This window comes from Nicotiana attenuata, chromosome 7 (genome assembly GCF_001879085.1).
Source record: "Nicotiana attenuata strain UT chromosome 7, NIATTr2, whole genome shotgun sequence".
Classification (NCBI taxonomy): Eukaryota; Viridiplantae; Streptophyta; class Magnoliopsida; order Solanales; family Solanaceae; genus Nicotiana; species Nicotiana attenuata.
In genome coordinates, this window is record NC_031995.1 from 109196650 (window position 1) to 109219042 (window position 22393).

At 36.5% G+C, this 22393-nt stretch overlaps 2 protein-coding genes across 2 annotated transcripts; one reads left to right on the forward strand and one right to left on the reverse strand.

The window, feature by feature from the left end:
- Window positions 330–1833, forward strand: LOC109230349. The gene is made up of 3 exons (XM_019395856.1): window positions 330–687; window positions 784–1760; window positions 1819–1833. Exons 1-3 carry the CDS (start codon window positions 330–332, stop codon window positions 1831–1833), a joined length of 1350 nt encoding a protein of 449 aa, XP_019251401.1.
- LOC109229687 (cleavage and polyadenylation specificity factor subunit 2) lies at window positions 7664–21046 on the reverse strand. Its single transcript, XM_019395216.1, has 18 exons — window positions 20759–21046; window positions 20414–20582; window positions 19568–19664; window positions 19207–19333; window positions 19003–19118; window positions 18481–18575; window positions 18246–18397; window positions 17243–17297; window positions 17060–17167; window positions 16366–16618; window positions 14718–14902; window positions 13692–13784; window positions 10979–11077; window positions 9042–9173; window positions 8912–8956; window positions 8321–8488; window positions 8139–8213; window positions 7664–8022 (listed from the first exon to the last, which is right to left on the reverse strand). Exons 1-18 carry the CDS (start codon window positions 20905–20907, stop codon window positions 7921–7923), a joined length of 2220 nt encoding a protein of 739 aa, XP_019250761.1. The 5' UTR covers window positions 20908–21046; the 3' UTR covers window positions 7664–7920.

Genomic DNA, 22393 nt, shown 5'->3' on the forward strand with positions numbered 1-22393 from the left:
TCTTCTTCTTTCTTTCTCTGTTTCTACTTTCTACTGTATAGAACAGAGTAAGGAACCATTTTTCCTCTTTTTCCTTTTCGTTCAATTATTATATATCAGCATATATATTTACTTATTATATGTATTTTATTTATTATTATATTTTAGTATATAAAATTAAATTATTATTATATTTCAATAATTAAAATTAATTATTATATATGTTATATTTTCAGTTTATGTGATTTTTTAAATGTATATTTCAGTTTATATAATTAATTATTATATATATTATATGCATTTTCAGTTTATTGATTATGTTTTTCTTATATCTTAATAGGGATATTAAAATGTCTCAAAGTTCGAAAGAGAAAGACCCGGCTTGGTGCTATGGTGAGAGAGTTAATGAGAAGAATACAAATTTTGTATGCAAGTTTTGCAACAAGATTACAACGGGTGGCATTTATCGCTTTAAATACCATCTAATTGGTGGCTATAGAAATGTCACAAGTTGTCCGAAATGTCCACCGGAGGTGAGGGAAGAAATAAAGAACTTTGTTGAGAAGAAGAAGGAGCAAAAAAATCAAATGGTTCATCAACCAATGGTGACCAATCTTGATGATGATGATGATGATGATGATATTGAAGAATTGTCACTTCCAACAAAACGGGGAAGAGATGGGTCAAGCCATGGCTCATCGACTAAAGGTCCTATGGATTGATACTTCTCAAAGAAGCCGGGAGCAAAGGGCGGTGGAAAAGATGTACAAAAAATTGCTAAAGACATTTTGAGGGATCGTGCAGTTAGAGCTTTTGCACGATGGGTCTATGATGCTGGGCTCCCCTTCAATTGTGTCAACTATGACACTTTTGGAGACTTTATTGAGGCCGTTGGTCAATACGGACCTGGAATGAAGCCTCCCACTTACCATGAAATAAGAGGTCCTTATCTAAATAAGGAAGTGGAGGAGACTAATAAAATTATTGAGGAGCATAAAGTTGTATGGAACAAGTACGGCTGCTCCATTATGATGGACAAGTGGACGGCAAGAACGGGGAAAATGATTATTAATGTGTTGGTGAATTCTCCCCGGGGAAGTTTGTTTCTTGAATCCATTGATGCTAGTGACTCATCCACCGATCACATCAAAATGTTCACCTTGTTTCAGAACACTATCGAAAAGATTGGTCCAAGCAAAGTTGTTCAAGTGGTCACTGATAATGCAAGTGAAAATGTGAAAGCAGGTGGCATGATTGAAGGAGCGTACAAGAATGTCTATTGGACTCCATGTGCGGCTCATTGTATCAACTTGATGTTCGGGGACATTTTCAAGGAAAGACCCTTCTCTACAGTTTTTGGCAAGGGCGTTAGGTTACATTCTTATATTTGTCAGCGGCCCTTGTTATTGAATATGATGAGAAGATTCACCATGCAAAAGAATTTGGTGAAACCGGGCAAGACAAGGTTCGCCACTGCTTTCTTGACTTTGCGTAGTCTCCACTGTCAAAAAGACAATTTGAGAAAGATGGTCACTTCAGAGGCATGGAGCAGGAGTAAATTTGCAAAGGAAAGTGCGGGGAAAGAGGTTGCACGCATTATTCTTTCTTATTCTTTTTGGAATAATGTCCTTCATGCTCTTAAAATTGGTGGCCCTTTGGTTAAAGTACTCCGTTTGGTGGATGGGGAGGCAAAACCATCAATGGGCTACCTCTATGAAGCTATGGATAGGCCCAAGGAGACTATTCAAGCATCATTCAGTGATGAGCAAAAATATGCAAAGGTCTATCAGATCATTGATGCAAGATGGGATGAGCAACTTCATAGACCTTTGCATGCAGCTGGACTTATTCTGAACCCATCACTCTTTTATGAGCAGCATGAGAAGAATTCATTGGCTAAAGAAGTGTGGACAAGATTCCATCAGGTTGTTATCAAGTTGAACCCAGATGAAGACTTGCAAGAAAAGATAGTAGATCAGCTTGCTACTTACAAGGCAGCTGAAGGACTTTTTAAGCTTCGACTTGCTATTAAACAAAGAACGACGAAGTCGCCAGGTGACCAAGTGTTTCTATATTTTATAGCTCTAACTTCAATGTATTTTTTATACTTATTAACTCTTGAATATTTTTTTTGACTTCTATAGTTGAATGGTGGGACCAATATGGTGTAGAGACTCCGGAGTTACAGACTTTCGCCATCAAAGTTCTAAGCTTAACTTGTAGCTCATCCGGATGTGAAAGGAACTGGAGTGTTTTTGAACACGTGAGAAATAAAAAGAATTATTTCGTGTTTTGAGATAAATAGATTATATCTCAATTGTCCAAACTCCTACTAAATACTAATTAGTTGACACATCTTTTTTGCAGATTCATACAAAGAAAAGGAATCGACTAACCTTGAAGCGCCTCCATAATCTAGTGTTTATAAAATACAATAGAGCATTGAGGCGTAGCTACAACCACCGCAATATAATTGATCCAATTCTTTTGGACAATATTGATGAGGCTAATGAGTGGCCGGAGTCCCCGAAAATTGTGAAGATAAAGAAGTATTTGAAGGCGACTCTGATTTCACTTGGGGTGATGTTGCGGTTGGTAGTGGAGTTGGGGAGAATCCTTATGGTTTAAGGAGATATACTCCAAGTTCAAGCTCTATTAGGAAGGGAAAAAGTGTGGCTACTACAAGTCGATCCCTATCCCTAATTGACGAAGATGAAAGTGATCATGAAGAGGAGGGGGAAGAAGAAGATGACGAGCAATATGAAGATACTAGAGGAATTCAAGATTTTGACAATCTTGAAGAAGAAGAAGAAGAGTAGAAGAATAAGATATTGATTGACTTTTAGTAATTTAGTAGCTTTGATTTTGCTTGTCCTATGGTTTGTGGATGACTTGGTGGTACCTAGTACCTAATTTTAAGTATTTAAATTGATGTTTTTGATTATTTATAATTTTACATTATGTTTTTTAAGAATTGCGCTTCACTTTAATAAAGTGTGCGCTTCGCTTTTGAAGCGAGGCGAGCCCTTGTCGCTTTTTTGCGCTTTGCGCTCTCAAAAATACTTCAAGTTCCCTCCTAAAATAACCAATCTTGTAATGCAATGCATCACCGCTAGTTTGCCATATTAGTTAATGGTACTCGCACCAATTACTTTAAGCCTACTAGAGGAATTCGTCAAGGAGACCCTCTTTCACCTTACATTTTTGTTCTCTGTATCGAAATGCTCTCCCGCTACATAAATCACCAAGTCGATTGTGCAATATGGGACCCCATTAAGCTTAATCCAAAAGGGCCTGAATTATCCCATGTTTTTTTCGCAGATGACCTTACTTTAATGGCTAAAGCCAATAATAAAACATGTGAGGCAATATCGAATACCCTCTCCATGTTTTGCAAATTATCGGGTCAAAAAATTAACTACCAAAAATCCAAAATTGCTTTTTCTGCTAACTGTCCTCAGCCCCTACAGGATAAAATAGCCAAGTCCCTTAATATCTCCATTAGTAAACATTTTGGCAAGTACCCGGGCTTCTCCATGACCAATAAAACTCCTAAGCATAAGGACTTCCTTTTTGTTCTAGATAATATGAGATCTAAGCTAGCTAACTGGAAACTAAATTGCCTTAACCTTGCAGGCAGAGCAACATTAATCCAATCAACTCTTACCAACATCCCTAACCATGTGATGCAATACTTTCATTTACCTAAGCAAACCCTTAAACTCATTGATCGTATTCAAAGGAACTTTCTTTGGGGTTCTACGTTGGAAAAAAACGTCTCCATTTAATAAGTTGGGATACGGTTACTAGTCCTAAGGAATTAGGGGGAATTGGCTTAGTTAAAGCTAATATAAAAAATCGCGCCCTTCTTGCAAATCTCAACGTGGCGTCTTTTCAATAATACCACGGCCCCGTGGGCAAAGACTCTCATTAGCCAATACTCTAATAAAGTCTCTCCTATGTATTTTATTGTATTCACTGTCTCACTATATGCCATGAATATATTCATATATTTTTTTTAATTAATATAATTTATGTATTCAGATGTATTATATAATTTCTCTGAAGATTGCTATATTTTTGGGGTATTTTTCGGTTGAGAATCTTTTTTATAACTGAAAATACAAAATTTTTGTGTTATAATTAAGTTTATTGAGTTATATTAGGAGTCTATTATGTTAGTTGATTCACTTTCCGTTTTAAAAACAGTATAATCCCCTATTTCACGCCGTGAATACAGTCGAATACAATAATCTGTCCAGCTGTAATCCCATGTTTTACTCCATGAATATAGTCGAATACACTCGAATACAACAACTGATTAGCTGGACTTCCCTCATTCACGTCTATTTTTGCTACTGTATTCATGAATACAATAGCTTAAATACATCAAATACATCTTATAACCACAGAAAAGGTATCTATAGTACGTAATATAGCAAATGGTATCTATAGATGGCTAATTACTGCTAAAAGATAGTGATTTATGAAAATTTCTCTTTTTTATATTGAAACTCACATGCACACAAATTCTTGTAGGAATTTAATTAACTTTTAAGGTTAAAAAGGGCATTCAATTTTAATGGGTATTTTGGTCTTTCAATCTTTAACTTGGGACTTCATACTTATAATATAGTATGATATGATGATGATTAGTAAAAAATATTACGGAAAAGGGTCAAAAATATCCCTTTACTATTCGAAAATGTTCACTTATATCCTTCGTTATACTATTGGTCCACAACAACCCTTGACGTCATAAAATTGGTGTAAAAATACTCCTCTGCCGTTAAAACCTTTCACCATGGCAAAATTATCTCATGTGGACTGTCATATCGTTGATGTGGATGCCACCTCATCACACCTATCCCATTTTCTCCCCTACCCTACTTCTTCTTCCACCACAACCTCCCTCTTCATCCAACCACCACCAACATTACCTCCTCCTTCATCGTACACCTATTCTTCCACCGCCATCAAATTCCATTAGTCTTGGCCACCATTCTTTCACTAAAAATCTATCGAAAATTTTGATTTCTTGGTTTCATATTCGAATTTGGTTTCAGGTAATGTGAGACCCAGGACCATTTGGCAACTAAATAAACTCAAAGAAGTGAAAGATGCTTTCCAGCTGCCACAACAAGAAGGAAAATCTCATAATTCATGATTTACTAAAATGTTCAGAGCAAAATAAAATGTTTTTATACAGTGGTACATTTAGTTTCTAGTTCAATGATTAGGATTTTAGTATGTAAAGATTTTCTTTATAGGCAGTCATTGCCGCTAGTATACTTTCGAAAAAGAGAAAACAAAGTCATTACATTGCTACCTTATGCCACCTCCTTCGCTTACTTTATGCTAGAAGCAGTTTTAGATTCCCATTTCCAGCTACAAAGCTCTGCTTTGTATCATAGAGATAGTTGTATTTAATTACCATTTTCATCTTTGCAATTTAATTTTATAGTAATAGGTTATATAGATTTTTCATGTTTTTTTCCTTCTTTTACCAACTTGCACAATGCACTTAAATTTTGTCTATGCATTTGGACACATTGTTCTTTTCCTCCTTTATCTTTTGACAAAATAAACTACTGTCCGCTAAAGCTGCTCCAACAAGCTTTGGCACTCTGGTATCCGAAAATGAAACCAAGAAATCAAAATTTTATATCAATTTTTATGAAAGGCGGCCAAGACAAGTGGTTGATGGTGGTAAAAGAATACATGTGTGGTGAAGGAAGAGGCGATATTGGTGAAGGTTAGGTGAAGAGGGAGGTGGTGGTGAAAGAAGTAGGGGAGGGGATAAAATAGGATAGGTGCAATGAGGTGGCATGCCATGTGGCATCCACCTCAACGATATGTGAGGCCACGTGGGATAATTTTGCCATGGTGGAGGTACCTAACGGCAAAGGGGTATTTATGCACTAGTTGACGTCAGGGGCTGTTGTGGACCAATAGTATAACGGAGGGTATAAGTGAATATTTTACAATAGTATAGGGATACTTTTGACCCTTTTCCCAAAATATTATCACAAAAATCAAAACACATGGCATTGAGTAGAATTACCGTACTTCCAGTAATTGAGACGATTGACCAGAAAATTAAATTAGCGGATTGTATATTAATGTATTGATTAGTTTAAGTGAAAGATGGGTTCTAATCTTGTTTTGGATGGATTTTTATTTTGTTTGGTTAATGACATAGACGTAAGAAAATAACAATTTTGATTAAAAAAATTTACAAATTTAGTAGAGCATATCAAGACACTAAAAGAACCATAAAAAATAAAAGCAAAATAACAAAATTAAAGAATGAGAGAGGCGTGGAGGGTAGGATAGTAGGTAACAGAAACATTTCCATTAGAAATAAGTGTTCATCCTTTCCCTAAAATCAAATAAAACTGCGGGTATAATACTACTCTTTGTCTAACCAAATTCGGTTACTCATTTATTCGCTGCCCCATCTTACCTAACGTTTGGTTCAGCGTATGAATACTTACATCTTATGTAAAGTGCGCCGACATAAATAGTAGCATTAATTTGGGCCATTTTTAAGTCAAAATAGCACGGTATAGCCAGTTTTTGGACTGGTCATTCAAAAATAGTCAGCGTTTACTAAGTCAATAAAAAATAACCACTATTTTGCTACAACAGAGATCGGTCCAGCATAATATACTGGAGTTCGGTGCACCTCTGTATGAACTCCAGCATATTATGCTGCACCGGTATACTTTGCTGGCTCCAGTATAATATACTGGAGACTGGAGCACCAGTGCTCCAAACACCAATATATTATGCTGGACCGGTGTACTTACTGGAACTCCAGTATATTATGCTGGAGTTCTAGTGTACTTATGCTGGAACTCCAGTATAATATGCTGGAGTTCAAGTATACTTATACTGGAACTCCAGCATAATGTACCGGGCGTATTTTTCGGGGTTTTGAACAGTGTTTTCGCTCAGATTTATCTTTACATGAAAAGTGGCTAAATTTCGATTACTTTTGAAACTGGGCTATTTTTGAACGACCAGTTGTAAATCTGGCTATTTTTAAATTTCACCCCATTTTTAAAGGATAACCCGATGCACAAAGTATTCAGGATCCGAGGAAGAATCGTACTTCAAGGGTGCCATGCACACAGACTACCCTAATGCAAGCATTAATGGCTACTTCCACAACTTAAACCCCTGACTTATAGTAACACGGAAACAACTTTACCGTTGTCCAAGACACCCTTTCTATTTTGGTCATCTTTCAATTTGTTAAATAAAAATCCTGTTGCAACTTGCGTGGGAAAAGTTAAACCAAAACACTATTTAAGAAACATGTATGCTTCCCCCGGACTTAAAAGATAAAAGGGGACAATTAATTGACAACAAAACATTCAATTAGAGATGTACGCTAAGTTATAATTGGTCCTCTCTTTTTTCTGTCAATATCTTGGTCGAAACTTCTAAATTCAGCTCAGTTTTTTCTACTCTAGTACGTCCGGATTCGTGATTCTTCATTTGCCAAGCAGAGAGTAAATTCTTTATTTTCGTTCGGAACTGCCATTGGCGCAAATTCAACAGTCAAAACGGTCTGCACTCTGCAGGAAATACTGACGATTGAACTTTCCGAAACCAAAGAGAAGATATTTACAAACTACTAGGAAAACAGCCACGTCCATGAGAAGGAAAAGAGGCAGAAAAAGGAACAAGCAAAACTGCATTATGGATACAAAGTACAATTAACAGAGTCGGAGCCAGGAATCCAAACAAGGGGATTTAAAAAGACAAAAATCTTATGCCAAGGGAATTCAACAACTTATAAATAAGCAAAAAAATTCCAATTTTTGCACTATTTACATAGTTTTCCGACAAAGGGGGTTCAATTGAACCCCTTGCATCCCTCTGCCTCCGCACCCGGGTACAAATACAAGACAAGTTACTCTGCTCTTGGCATTAGAGGGAATAAAAATGTGAATATAGGTATTCTCGAATTTTATAGTACTCTTCAGATAATGGACCTTCGAGCACGATCTGCTGAATGGCAGCACCTCCAACCTAAAATAAATTTCCCAAACAGAAGTTTCAATAAAGGAAGTCAAAGAAAAGGCTCTGAAATGCTTAAATACTAGTAATATGAAAAAGAATTTGAGGTATTATCAAAAAGTTGCCACCTTTTGACTAGCATCTCCAACTTTGCGAATGGTCACATACTCCCCGCAACGTAAAGCACCACCAGCAAACTCTACCTGAAAAATGAAATTTGTTGGTCTTAACAATTTGCTAAGCAAAAGCCAAAACATAATTAGTAGAAAGGATAAACATAAAAGAAAAGACAAGAGAAAAACAAAAGGACCTGCACGCCCTTGCTGGCGAGAAACTGCTTGAAATCAGACATTTTAATATCTCCAACGAGAACTGTTTTATGCGGGGGAGCGGGTCCCGAGAGAGGAAGTAAAGAGATCATGCCATTTTCTGTCTTCCCCACTTCAGCATCAACCCATGCTATTTCATAGTCTCCAAGCTATTACAAATAACACAATTAACCAAGGAGAGAGGAAGACTCGGACCACAATATGATCAAAGTAAAATTGGTCTCTGCACACAGCATATGGGGCAGAAAGTCGAATATACCAGAACTTTTAGCATAAACGATTGAAATCTTTATACCCTTCTAGTTTATGGAGTGTAGAGAGCCCCAGCATTTCAGAACAGAAGGATGGCTACAAAATTGCTAGTGCAGAAAACTTTTGAGAAAGGGAACCTTGATATAACTTCAGCAAGTGTACATAGGTTAACTTTTTTTTTAAATTGGATGTGCATAATTTACTTACTAACTTCACCTGCTTCCATAAATGCGTAAAAATAGTTCTTAGAATGCATAAAGTGGCAAAATTCCTGAAGAAAGTCATTTGTTGATGTCATAGCCATACCATATCCAGCTTACCTTCTTAAAGAGCACTTTGCTCATTAGCTTCTCAGAAAGTTGGACCTATCAAGGAAACAAACATAGAACCGGGATGTTAATACTGGTGTTTTTTTAAAGGCATAAACCACAATAAAGAAAGTAGACTAACCTTATAAGCACACAAATCTGAAGTGACGTCAATTGTTTCTTCTAACTGGGGAGCGTAAACATGCGGACAAACTTGTTTCAGACAATGTTGCTTCAGATGCTCAGTGGCTTCAGCTGATCCATGCACCAATACCTATAAAACAGAACAGCTATTATAGCATGTCAAACAGTCGAAACTGCAAGAACTAATGGTTTCAGATCATTGAAGAAGAAGAGAAGTAGAACAGGGATAGTATTTATAGGGAGAAGGGCACAAAGTTAAGTTAATGAACATCCAATAAGTGCATCAAAAGCAGAAAGATATAGACATGAAGATCCAATCAATCCAAATGGCCATTTTTGTGCTATTGAACTTCTAATACAAAATTACCAACTTCAGTTAGGAAATTGTGATCCAGGAGAAGTTGTGGACAACATAAACTAACTGATATTTGATCCCCATGAGCTTCGGTCTAGTGGTAAGAGCAGCACGTGATGTGTAAGTTAGACGCACACCACGGGTTCGAACCCTGCCCTAGACAAAAGCCTGGTATTTAAGTGGAGAAGGGTAGAGGTGTGGGCCCCGTATCCATCGAGTTTCAAACCTTGTGCCACCAACCCTCGGGGATATCTTGGTTATCAAAAATAAAGACATAAATAAACTAACTGACTTTGATATTTTAGAAAACGACACATTAATCTAGACTTGATGCATCACTTTTTTCCTTCCTATATTCTTTTTTTTTCATATGCAGGATGGGATGAGTTCAACTAGCTCCTGCAAACCCTATTATTATTGGTTGCAAAACTGTAAGCCTGTAACCCTCATGTCAAGTAAGTTTAAGACTAAAGATAACAGACATCAGTCAACGTTTCAGCTTTACAAGAGAAAAAAGCTAAAATAAAGTTTTCATAGGATATTCAAGTATATTATGTGAGATTTTCAAAATCTTTGACTCAACTTGTTTGCGATACAGAATCGGTAAAAAAAAATATCCCTTGATTCCGTAAGTAAAAGGCTAGCAGTGGCACTGAAGTAGAAATCGATACCAAGCTAGCAGTTTTCATCTTGTGAAATGAAGTTACCAAATTTAAGAACATGATATAGAATCAGTGAAATACATCTTCTATGGGAAAAGGAAAATAGTTCGGTCATATATACTGAAAGCTTAATATATGTGACCTACAGGTTTTCTTTCTTTTGGCTTTCCACTTTCCTCGCCAGATAGAAAAGGCAAGCAAGGTCAGATGATTCACCAGAAAGGGGATGATAGAACTGTCAGGATTTTCTATGGCGGATTCTGATTACATAGGATACAAATGCTTCTCTTTTTTCTCTTAAGGTGGGGCAGCAGAGGTAGAAGGAGAAAAAGATAATTTTCTTCTGCAGTAGTTTAATAGTGTTTCCAACAAAATCATCTGTTCAAATATGCTAAGAGTTCCACAAGTCTTTTGGCTAAGAATTTTTTTTACATTTTAGGATGAAGCTATACAGCAGAGAACTAGCAGTTAGATCAGAAGAACAAAACCCTCCAGTTTTACTAAAAGCAAGACATCCTCTTGTCCGACAGGTATAAAGATGTTATATCCTATTATTTTTCAAGAAAAGCCATTAAATGACCAAAATATTTCAGATCACTTTACTGGAGATTATTTCTTCATGGTAGAAGAAAGCCTATGATCCAACTGCGCCAAGAATATATTCCATGCATGCATGAGGAATATATGTTGTTCTTTGAATGAGAACATTGTGGAAGCGTGTGAATATGTGATAAATGAAAATTTAGACACAAAAAACACAGAACATGGAAGACATGTCATAAAACACACGAGAACAATTGTGTTATTAATGATACTAGCAACTTTTGAAAAGATGGTAGAAGTGCATGAAAGAAAAAATGTGATCCTCTCTTATCTTTAGGAAATCTACATTATCAGTTATAGAAAGGACGTCCATACAAGCTTTAAGGGCGCAACATGAGCAAGAATTGATTTGATTGAGCGGCCATCTGAACGACCTTCAAAATCTACGTATAATAAGGAACACTTGACTTGTACCTGCGAGAGGGAAAAAGGGGAGGATGGAAATTGGAGCAAAACATATTATCAGGATGCTAATCAGAATACTGAGCATATTAAAATATTGCAAGTGCAATTAGAAAAAAAGAACTAAAAGTTAGCAGCAAACCATCCAACTTTTCAGATGACAGTACAGTACAACTTGTTACCGTTTTCTAAGGTTAATGATTGTATCTGTATATTTGTGAAATCACAAAACATGGATCACTAAAAGTCTAAAACTAGAGTTTCAGAAGATCAGGAACACATGTCAAAACTTAAGTGACATTCAACATTTCCGGAGTTTAACAATTGAAGCAACATTTGTAAGAGCCAACTTTGTAAAGAAAGAGTGAATTCAGATAGAGACAGTTTGAAGATGCATCGACTGTAAGTTACTTCCAGAAAGGATCTAGTCATATACTCCCTCCGTCCCAATCATCAAAAAGAATGCCAGGGTTAAAGTATGAGGGTCAACCTATCTAGAGTAAAAAGGACAGCCCGGTTGGAGCATTCACGCAGGGTCCGGGGAAGAGCCGTACTACAGGAGGTGTGATGTAGACAGCCTACCCTAATGCAAGCATCCGTGGTTGCTTCAACAGCTCGAACCCGTAACCTATAGGTCACACGGAGACAACTTTACCGTTGCTTCAAGGCTCCCTATCTCAACTTATCTAGAGTGAATTTGGATATAGGTTTCTCAAATTCTTTGCAATACACTTTACATCTGTCTGCATAAAAGTACCATCAATCACAATTTTTTCTAAGTTTTGAAATGGAGTTTCGATTTGGTGAGCAGAAGAAAGCGGAACAGAAGAGAACTTTATCCTGTGTCAAAAGTTGGGTGTGATTTTCCAACTTTCTCATTATTTGCGGATGGACAAGGTCAGATTTTAAAAAGCTATATACATAGGCGTGTGATAAAAAATTTAAAAAATCTTAGTTAAAAAGAAAACTTTTGATTATCCAAATAGTAATAGAGCCCAAAAAATTGGGGCAGCCGGAGTAACTAATTGCTCAATAAGATATTCCAGAAATAGCATCATCTTTTGCTTCTCATCTCAAAACTATCACAGCCCTGAAATAGTTTCTGAAGAGTGCAATACTGACGGAAGTAGCAAGTGCATGAAACTTTGATAAGAAAGAAGTTCAAGAAAAATTATAACAGGCCTAAGCTAGCATGATACAATATTTTGATTGCTCTACAATATTGTCACTTTCTCATTTCGAAAGAACTACTCAGTCACTACATTGTTACTAAGAATTCTGCATTCTGATGGCGTACATTAAAGCAGTTGAATTTGATAAATCCATATATTCTATTAAAAGCACGAAGCCCCTTAGCGAAATATCATTCGCCTTTTTTACCCTTTAAAAATAGATCTTACATTGGATAAGAATGTGAATTAAGTTACTTTCCTAATATTTAGGACTTTGAGATCAACTAAAATTTTACTTATCAAATCATTAATGTATAAGAAGTCCTAAGATTTTGGACTTTAAAATCAAATAAAAGTTTACCTTATATAAACCTTTTTCGAGAATTCCAGTACATTATTTTATTTCTAGGACGTCCAATGAAATGCAATTATAACTATAATACCTAACTAAATAACTTAATTTGTCAATCTTTACTGGTTCCTATATATCTAACCATGACGAATCACATTATATATAGTGATCAAAACAAAGCAATATTCATATGATATTCTAATTTCAAATTACTAATAAGATTTTGTATACCTTGACTTTAATCTATAACTTAAATAAATATTTTTACATAAGGTCAAAAATAAATGAATATAATGTGTCAATTTTCTGATCAATATTTATCAATTTCAGGAACTTCAATTTTTACTTAATATTTATTTTGTGACTCAAACACATGCTTTGAATGTTATTTTTCTTCAAAAACATTATTCTCATCTATATAGGGCACACGCACAGCGCGCGTATCCGAAGACTAGTAAAAGCTAAGTTGCGCGGACTCTTCGATTTTGGTGCCGTCCCCGTCCCGATACGAGACGGGGACGGGAGCGGGAGCGGGATACGTCCCGGATTTGGTCAACTGACTTTGCGGACACTTTGACCGGAGTCCAGCAACAAATTTAGGAGAAAAATTGAGATTTTGATTTCTCAAAATCAAAAATAAAACAGATTTAGGAGAATGAAAGAATAATGTCCATCTTGGAGAATGAAAGATTGAATTCTACAATATTCATGTAAGTTTTTCACAAATATCTCTCAAAATTTATAATATTTTTATAGCTCTATTTTTATTAGTTGAATCCCCGCAATCGTATCCATATCCGGATCCGCACCCCTAAATCTTAAAATTTAGATTTTGCCGAATCCGATACTCGGATCCGTCCCCATATTAGATACCCGCATCCGAGTCCGAGCAACTTAGAGTAAAAGTAAAAATGACAGGCCTATAGTACCACGATACAAAAGTTGGATTGACCAATGCTATTTTCACTTGCTCATTTTGAAGAGGCTATTTGGTCACTGCATTGTAACTAAGATTCTACATTCTCATTTATTGAAGTGGTTTCAAGTAAATTCAGCTTTACCTAGAGTATCAAAAGAAATCAAGAAGCAAACTTAGACTTACCGTTAACTCTGAAGAAACAACTTTTGAGGGTGTTGAATCAAGGATTAGATTTGCTGATCCTTCATCAAGGTTTCCATTTAGATCTCCATCAACCTAGAATAAGATTAGAAAGACAGTAAATAATTATCCAAAAAGGTTGGGAAACGTATAATTCACCACAAAACTGTAGCTAATTGGATGGTTAAAAAAAGTTATCAGCAGGATACTTGTAATGTCCTAGAGATGAAATTTTACCATCTAATAAATAACATGTTCATTAGTTCTTGAGGTGTCAGCTAATGCTAGTAAACTTCAACCAAGGAAGAGACCTTCATTCTTCTATACGACGCAGATAGTAATGGCTAGATCTTGTTCCTAGTGTCTGTCTTTCATTTCTTCCTAGTATTTCTCTGCTTATCACAAGACATAAATGATACACCAGAGATAGCCATTTGTTGTGAGTCAAACAGTAGGAAAAACTTTGAACTCGCCAAATGTGAGAGGACCTGTTTCTTGTTTACCATGGATGTATAATATCCATGATATAATGTCTTGAAGAACTGTAAACTTTTAAAAAGAGTCATATGTATGCAAGAGCTATAATGTTTACCTGTAAAATTATTTACTACAAACTCCAACCCCAAGTAGCATAATACATGATTCACTGGCAAATCGACATTTCTTCCCTTACGAAATTAAAGGCATGTTTAAGACCACAGGTGATGCTGTTAACCCCAAAATTGATTTTAAGCCCAACCGAAATTATTGTTGCACCCTCCATGGGCTACGATATAAAAAGTTCAGGAACATGAGAAACTTTAGTTCAGAAAGTACTCGAGCTGCCACTAAAATCTATCAGATGCTCTGATGATGTATGGTTACATTTGAACAATCATTAGCAAAATGATGCAGAGTTCAATCTTCTTGACTCAGATGAGACCAGAAAGATTTTCTGCATTGGACAACCAACATACAAGTTGATTTCTAAACAAGAATATAACCATGACATTGATCAACTGAAGGCACAATTGACCAACTTTAACTCACATGCATTGACGACTGCTCCATGTTGTCATCTTTGATCACATAATCATCTGGATTGATGACTTCACCAAAGTCATCCCACTCGGAGGTGTTATCATAGAAAGGGAACATTGGAGCTACGCTAGATGAAGGTGGAACAAATCCATCAATCAAGACGTCCTTGAAAGCACCACTGTATGGACCAGCAGCTGTAAACATGATAAGACCTATGTTTAACTTAAACATCAAAGTTCTAATGAAAAAAAAAGGAAAGTATGTGCATGGGTGCTATAGATATTTTGTCTGCATCCTTGTTCATAGTGGGGTTGCCAATTTTCTTTACTTCCAAAAAGTAGATATATATTCTCTTCAAAAAAAAGTTAGAACTCAGTTCTTTCTCAAAAAAAAAAAAAGTTAGAGCTCAGTGTGTCTGTTATTTCTTTAGCATGCCTATTAAAGCCCACTAGTGTGATTATGCCCTCACTTTTCAACAAGACAACAACTTCCTTATCTGACCACCAGCAGACGACCAATTTCATGAATATCCCTTCAAAATTTTAAATTCGTTGGTTTAACCCAAATCGGATCAAAAATACATTTTGGTAAATCTCAACAGGCAATATATTGCCAGATCTGAAAATTATACCCGAAACCAGCAGAAATCAGCCACAAATATTTTGTTTACCCACATGCACCATCAGGAGTTCTCCAGAGCAAAGTGATAGGGGCAGGGAGAGTCAAGGTTCAGAAGAGCATTCAGATAGAGGAGGCGGACGAATAGTGAAGATCTGGCATAGAAGCAGGTTCAATAAAGTAGGAGAAAAGAGGACTACACAGAAGGAATTCAGAAGACGTATACAGAAAGAGGGGGGAGAGGGAACCAAACTCTAGGATAAGCAATTTGTAGAGAGAGACCTGAAGGAGAAGATATGTGTGGAAAGTAATGTTCACATCTATTAGTGATAGGATTGTCTAATAAAAATGAATAAGGGAATGGGAATCCAGTGATGCATTCAGCCTTTCAACTTCATGTTTTTGTGGGGGATGAGAAATGTTCCAAAGTTTCAAAGATGGATCTTGATAAGAAATGGACCTTGGGTGTTTTGGATGGTTTTCCACTCTTTGGCATACTTCTTATATACGGTTGATTTTTGCCCTTGTTTTAATGAATTTTATTATTTTACCAACAAAAAAAGGACCTTGGGCTTAACTCCAAAAGCTAGCTTATGGGGTGAGGATTGCCCAAGACAATGTGAAAAGACCAAAGAACCCATACCCACCCGATGGGGGACTCTGACCCCCCCCCCCCAACCACACACACACACACACCAAGGACTGGACATTTGGAGTGTGGAAAACATAAGATGGGGCTCAACATCAAGTAAACAATGGATTGGGATGGGCTTGGCTCTGATACCAGGATAAAGAAATGGACCTTGGGCCTAACTCAATGCTAAAAGCTAGCTTATAAGGTGATGATGGCTCAAGATCATATGAAGATCATATGAAGAGACAAAAGAACCCATACCCACCCGATGTGGGATTCTGACAGATCTCAAAGAAAAAAACATACAATTTAAAGGTTCAACATACTCTCAAATATGATGAGTCAAAGTGCACAGGTACCAGATGCAAAGTGTTTTCATTCACATATCAGAAGATGGCACTATACCATTGGAGGAAGCATGTGTGACATTGGCATCAATGACCATTGGGTCACCAGTGATGACTTCGACCCCAATAGGGGCTTTTGATTCCTCCTCTTTAACAAGAGTAGCTTTGAGAGCTTCTTCCCTTTTTATCCTGTTTTGCTCCTCCTCATAAGCGGCTAACTCCTCACCAACCAAGGGAATTCTCCTTGACATAGTAACTTTAACAGCTTTAGGAGGTGGATTTGACTGAAGAATGCGTGCCAATGTGCCAAACTATATTCAAGTTGAAGGCATCAGTATAAGCATAAGCACATGTAATTGAAGATACCAACAGAAACAAGATCAATTTCCTCAAAATACGAAATTTTGAATAAATATTATTAAAATGTTTATCAGTGAAACTGGCAGCTTTCCTGCAAAGCAAGGAACGGTGAAACCAATTTCCAACAATGAAAATGAGCTGCCATTAACGAAATATATTATTACTATTCAAAAAACGTGGCAAGAAGAAATTCACTCAAGAAGTAGAGATACTGGAGCTGCAAAATTATACATGCATCTTACAAGTAAGTAATAGAGATATTCTAACAGACGAGTATCCCTTGGACCTCAGAAGGGGTGAAACTGGTATGTCTTACTATAAGTTAGCATTAAAAAATGCTGGACACAATCCAAATTTTGAAAAAGGATTAATTAATCTGAGTACAAGCACACCTGCCCTCTTTCAGTGAACAGAACAAGATTCTTTGGATCAGCTGCCCATTCAACAAAGATGTCATGCGAATATCCAGCTTCTAAACTGGCCATGGAAGCCATAACAACCTATAGATTGTATACAGATCAACTGAGAAACATAAAGACGAATCCTTTTTTACCAAAAGAAGCAGTGAAATGAACCTTTGGCCCAGGAACTTCTTCAAGACCACTCTTGTTAATCACGAGCTTAATTTTCCTGTATATATTGTAAACGCTCCATTAGATTTCTAATAAGCTTATAACTGCTGGAATATAGGAAAATTTAAGTAATATTAATCATGCTGACTATTACAAATACAAGTGAGAGTATTTGCTTGAAGGTAGCAAAAGAAAAAAGGTGATAACAATACTTTGAGTTTATTGCACTACTTTCCATCTTGTTGAGCAATATTCAAAGGATCACCACTTGAGTTTTTGAAGTAACAAAAAACCTTTGCTATAATTCCATACGTGACAGCAAGACAATCAGTAAAAGGTAAATATGATGCCACATTCACCTTCCAAAATGGAATATGTTATCCAGATTTGTAAAGCCACTCCAACAAAGAAAAGAAGAATAGGAAACTAAAGAAAGAGGACGTCTTCAACCTTAGGAGGGTTGATCTGACACAACTATACATTCAACTTCCAAGTCATTACCCCATCTATTGCATGATTCAAAACCTTCATCCTGATTCCCCAAGAAGTAGATGCAATATTTGGAAAAAATACCCAGAGACAAAAGGACAAAATAATAAAATAAAAAACAAACTCAGGAGGGTACTAGATTCATTTTATCTCTTGCATTAACTTCCCTTATGTAGGCTTTCTTTGTAATTTGACAGAAAGGTGATCCAATGAATTTCAGTTGCTCTTAGCCTATAACAAAGGAATGATTAGCTTGAAAGCTGACGCTATTAAAGCACAGGCTGTCACAAGTTATCTGCTAACTTCCTTAAAGGAAATCTTACCCTTGGGGTTCAGTAGCCTCCAAAAATAATGGACAACTTAAAGTAAATTAGTAAACCCGACCCCCACTGTTCAATAGCCTCAAAGAATCATCATTGAAGCAAAACAATTCATTAGTTAAATATCTCTCCAAGAATGACAATAATTTTTTAATAAATCTCCAATAACGAAAACATTTGAAGTATATCATCCTTACCTTAATAGAAAAGCATTATCCCGAGTGTGCTCAAAAGATTTTGCAATTGAATCGCTCATCCACTCAAGGAAACTCTTCGCATAGTCAACAGTACTTGATGCTACATATGAGAGGAAGAAGATGGGAGTCGACAACTGCTTTTGCGTCCAGTGCTGCAATTCTCACCAAAACCAGCCATGAGACTAACTAGTTAATAAGTTGCAGACAAAAATATGAGATACTCTCGTTCCTGCACCTGTTCCAACGTCAAGATGAGCTCCAAAACTCTACCAGCAGTATCAACAGGAAGTAATACATTTCCCCCAACATTTACAGTTTTATCTATGGCATCTACAGGAAAAAGAAAAACACATAGACAAGAACTGAGAAATTATCACTTGCAGCATGGAAAAGAAGATCCAATGATCTTTTTTCTATTGAATGGGGATAGAGGGACGATCAAACGACCATTTGAAAGTCCTCTAAACATGCAAATTAATAACTGTAAAATTATAAAAATGTGTCGGACAAGCCCTTCTCAGATCCAAAAAAGCTCCTCAAACCGAAAAGTGACTATCTTTTTTCTTTTGAATGAGGATAAGGGAAGACCAAATGACAATCCGGAAGTCCTCTGGATGTGCAAGTTAATAACTAAAAATTTATAAAATGTATTGTGTGTATCTGTGACTTCCCCTAAAGGCCTAAACCAACAAAGTCCGTATGACAAGCCATAGTGAGATCCAAAAAGTTCTTCACAATAAAAAGGAGCAACAATTACCTAGAAACTCTTGGTCCCTTTGGCGCCTAGAGGGTTGATTGTTTAAAGCATTAAAGGCATCCGTTATTAGAACAGCTGGACGGACAAAAGACTCTAAAACAGTTCCATTCAGATGTCTGAAAGGGAGAAAAGAGTAATTATAATAATAGGATCAAGTTGAGTAGAATCCAATTTAGACGGATAATAAGACTGTTCTAAGTTTACCTTTCTTTACGGTGATTGAAGTCAACAGCGTATATGACATCCTCCCCATCTTTTGTTATCCTCCATGTAGTACCTCCCAACAGATGACCAGCTACCAATGGAGCAATAACAATCCCTTCTCCTTTTCCTACAATATAACAGCAGTTCCGGAATCAATAATAGATTTAAGTTCTTCAAATTCAGTTGTAGTCAGGACTTGCAACCAATCTAGCTCCTAACGACCACTCTTCAATGCATGGGCAACTTTATCTCCTTGACAATATGAAGTACTAGATTATACATGATATTAAGAGACCAGAAACGGACATGGAATGAACTCAAAAAAGGTGGAGTAACATACTAAACAAGAAAAGAAACCTACCAGACATGTAATGATTTTGAGAGTAGGTTAATCTGGTCACATCTCGGAATGCAGAATCAATGTCATCCAAAGTGAATAGATCAAACTCTGAAACTTGCTGCACAAGAAGAGAATGTCAATGGACTTCTATATGATTACACACTCATAAACAACAAACACAAATGATTCCGTCAGATATTGGACTATACTATTCTTAGCAGCTGCCAAATATTGTTCTATAGGTACTTCTATTTTTCTTTAAAAAGTTTCGAACCCTATTAGTAGAAGAAGAAAGATTAAGTAACATTCGAGTTGGTACATTCGGATCTGATAATGGTGACTCACATTTTGCCAACTTTATTTCCAGTGTTCTTCTCTAATTTGAAAGGGTTGGTTAGCATCACCGACAACTTAACTACCAAGTAGACAGCAACTGAATCAGTAGTCTGCATTCGTCGTTTACTATGCAAATAATTAAGGAGACCAAGACCTAATTAATCAGTTTGTAAACAAAATACGGAAGGATTATAGAGATAATGATCCCTATAATACATGTTGTAACAGTCGAAAGTTTTATTTTCCTTTTCTACTGAAGACAGTTTGAAACATACAAACAGAAGCCTCAAACTCTGGCTAGTAAACTTGTGTATTGCCTCAGATAAACTCTCTCCCTTAGGGAGTACATAAATCATTAAGCACATTGGAAACTATAGCTCAACGTAATTCATTGTAAAGCACAAAAAATTAAACACGACATCAATGTTAAGGACAGACACTTAATATACATGTGAATGCTTGATTATAAAGCTTATAAACTAAAATAGACAATTCGATAATTCATGGATAACGCTAGAGTAAAAGGTTCACCTTCCGTGAGAGATACTGATCATACATAGTTAGTAACCCTAGTCTGTACACTGGTTCTGTAGCATAAATAGGAGCGGAAAGACCAAGTTGTTTCATAGCATAGGGCAAAGCACCAAGATGAAATGTATCAGGGTGTGATAGCAATACAGCATCCACACTTGAAGCCACCCTGTATATTATCAATATATTATTCAGCACAGAGAAATTCAAAAGACAGTAAATAGATAAAGAAATTTCATGCAATAGTTAGCTATCTGTTGTTAAATCCTACATTGTAATATCTTTTTATGCTCTGAGAAATAGGAATATTATAAGCATTGAAGTGAAATTGAGTTGTTTGTTGACCTGGAAAGGGGCTGAAGAAGAGAAGTATCAAATTGGTCATTCCAGCCACAATCGATGAGGAAATTGAAACCGTCGATAGAGACGAGGTAAGAGAGAGGGTTCTCGTTGTACACTCCGCAGAGTGGCGTCACCTGAACCGACGTTCCCATACCGCCGTCGCTCTCTGCTTCTCTTTGCTTCTACACTGACTCGCAGAGCTTAGTGAAGACGGGGATGGAGCTGAGGTTTTTCTTCTTTTTCTTTTCCCTCCCCTTTTTCGTCTTTTTACTGTAGGGTATAAGAGATGGTTCGAATTATAATGAAATAAAATCTCAAATTGTTATTATTTTCATAACTTCCACTACTCTAATACTTATGGAGTTATGGTTGTAACTGTTAGTATACTGTATTTGTAAAATAATTCTGGAAACAGAAATGAACATAAACAGAAATGACCAACGAAATAACAGAAAACCAATTCGAGCCCACTAAATTCACACTGTTTCCTTAAGGAATTTAATCCCCTCCTAGTACCCAAGGTTATGGATTATTTCCTCTCAGGATAGAACGAATTACACACTGGTGTAGTGGTACTTCAAACCCCAGTGTTTCGGCGAACACAAAGTTCGGTAGCAAATCACACTTACTGTTGCTTTGTTTGATGCTAAAAGTATGCAGAAGAAGGAGGAGAAACTCAAAAAATCATATGGAAATTCTGAGCAGAATATTGTTGTATTTATAGTCAAAGTTGGGCTGAAATCTGAAGAGGTGCAACTCTTCAGAATGGTTGTTTATGCAAAACGGCCACGGCATAATTGCCATTACATAAATGGCTATTTACTCAACAATAAAGAGGGAAAATAAAGAGGCAAAAATTGAAGAGGGTAGTTAATTTTCTGTTACGAAAATAGAAAAACGGATTGGAGGATTTAATATTAATATTTATTTTAATATTAATATTATGTTATTAAAACAAATATTTAATAACATTTCTGTTAATATTTTACTGTTAACAAATAAATTTGGTCCAAAATATTAATCAATCAATTGACCGAATCCGAATCCGGATCCGGATCCGAAGTCGAAGCCAAAGCCGAAGCCGAGCCAAGCGAGCGACGACGACGACGGCGCGAGGCTTGCCTTCTTCTCAACTCTTTAAGAGCTAGAAGAAGAGCAATTGCTTATATACCCATAAAAAAAACTCTTCCTCTTCCAATATGGGACAATGTCCCTTTACCAAGGGGGAAAACTTAACATTTCACTCAAAAATTTCATTTCCCTCCATTTCCCATTCACCCTCTTTTAAGTATTTAATATATTAAATACATAAAGACCCAACAATCCCCCACATGAATGGGGAAAGGCTATATCACGGAAGTATGCATGAAAAACTGTGTGATTCGCAAGCAAGGATTAGTTGCATCTGGATGAGTAGGTTTCCCTTTGAACTTTCCGTAGTGAACTTATGTCGGATATACTCGATCAATCGGTAGATTTGATATCTTTGAACCGTCGAACTTTGGTGTATACCTAGACAACCACAAGTCACACAACCAACCCTTAACCGTCTTTGGTTCTCATTGTTGTGATCGTTTCAGCCATGAACACCGCCTGGTTTCATAAGTGCGTAGAGAACTGGCCTTACAAAGTTCTCCT

Coding starts and splice junctions, on each gene's coding strand:
- LOC109230349 (XM_019395856.1), top strand. CDS start 330: ATGTCTCAAAGTTCGAAAGAGAAAGACCCGGCTTGGTGCTATGGTGAG. Junction 688..783: donor CCATGGCTCATCGACTAAAG/GTCCTATGGATT, acceptor GGGATCGTGCAG/TTAGAGCTTTTGCACGATGG.
- LOC109229687 (XM_019395216.1), bottom strand. CDS start 20,907: ATGGGAACGTCGGTTCAGGTGACGCCACTCTGCGGAGTGTACAACGAG. Junction 14,903..16,365: donor CACACATGCTTCCTCCAATG/GTATAGTGCCAT, acceptor TCATGTTTACAG/CTGCTGGTCCATACAGTGGT. Junction 8,489..8,911: donor GCAAAGTGCTCTTTAAGAAG/GTAAGCTGGATA, acceptor TATTTGTAATAG/CTTGGAGACTATGAAATAGC.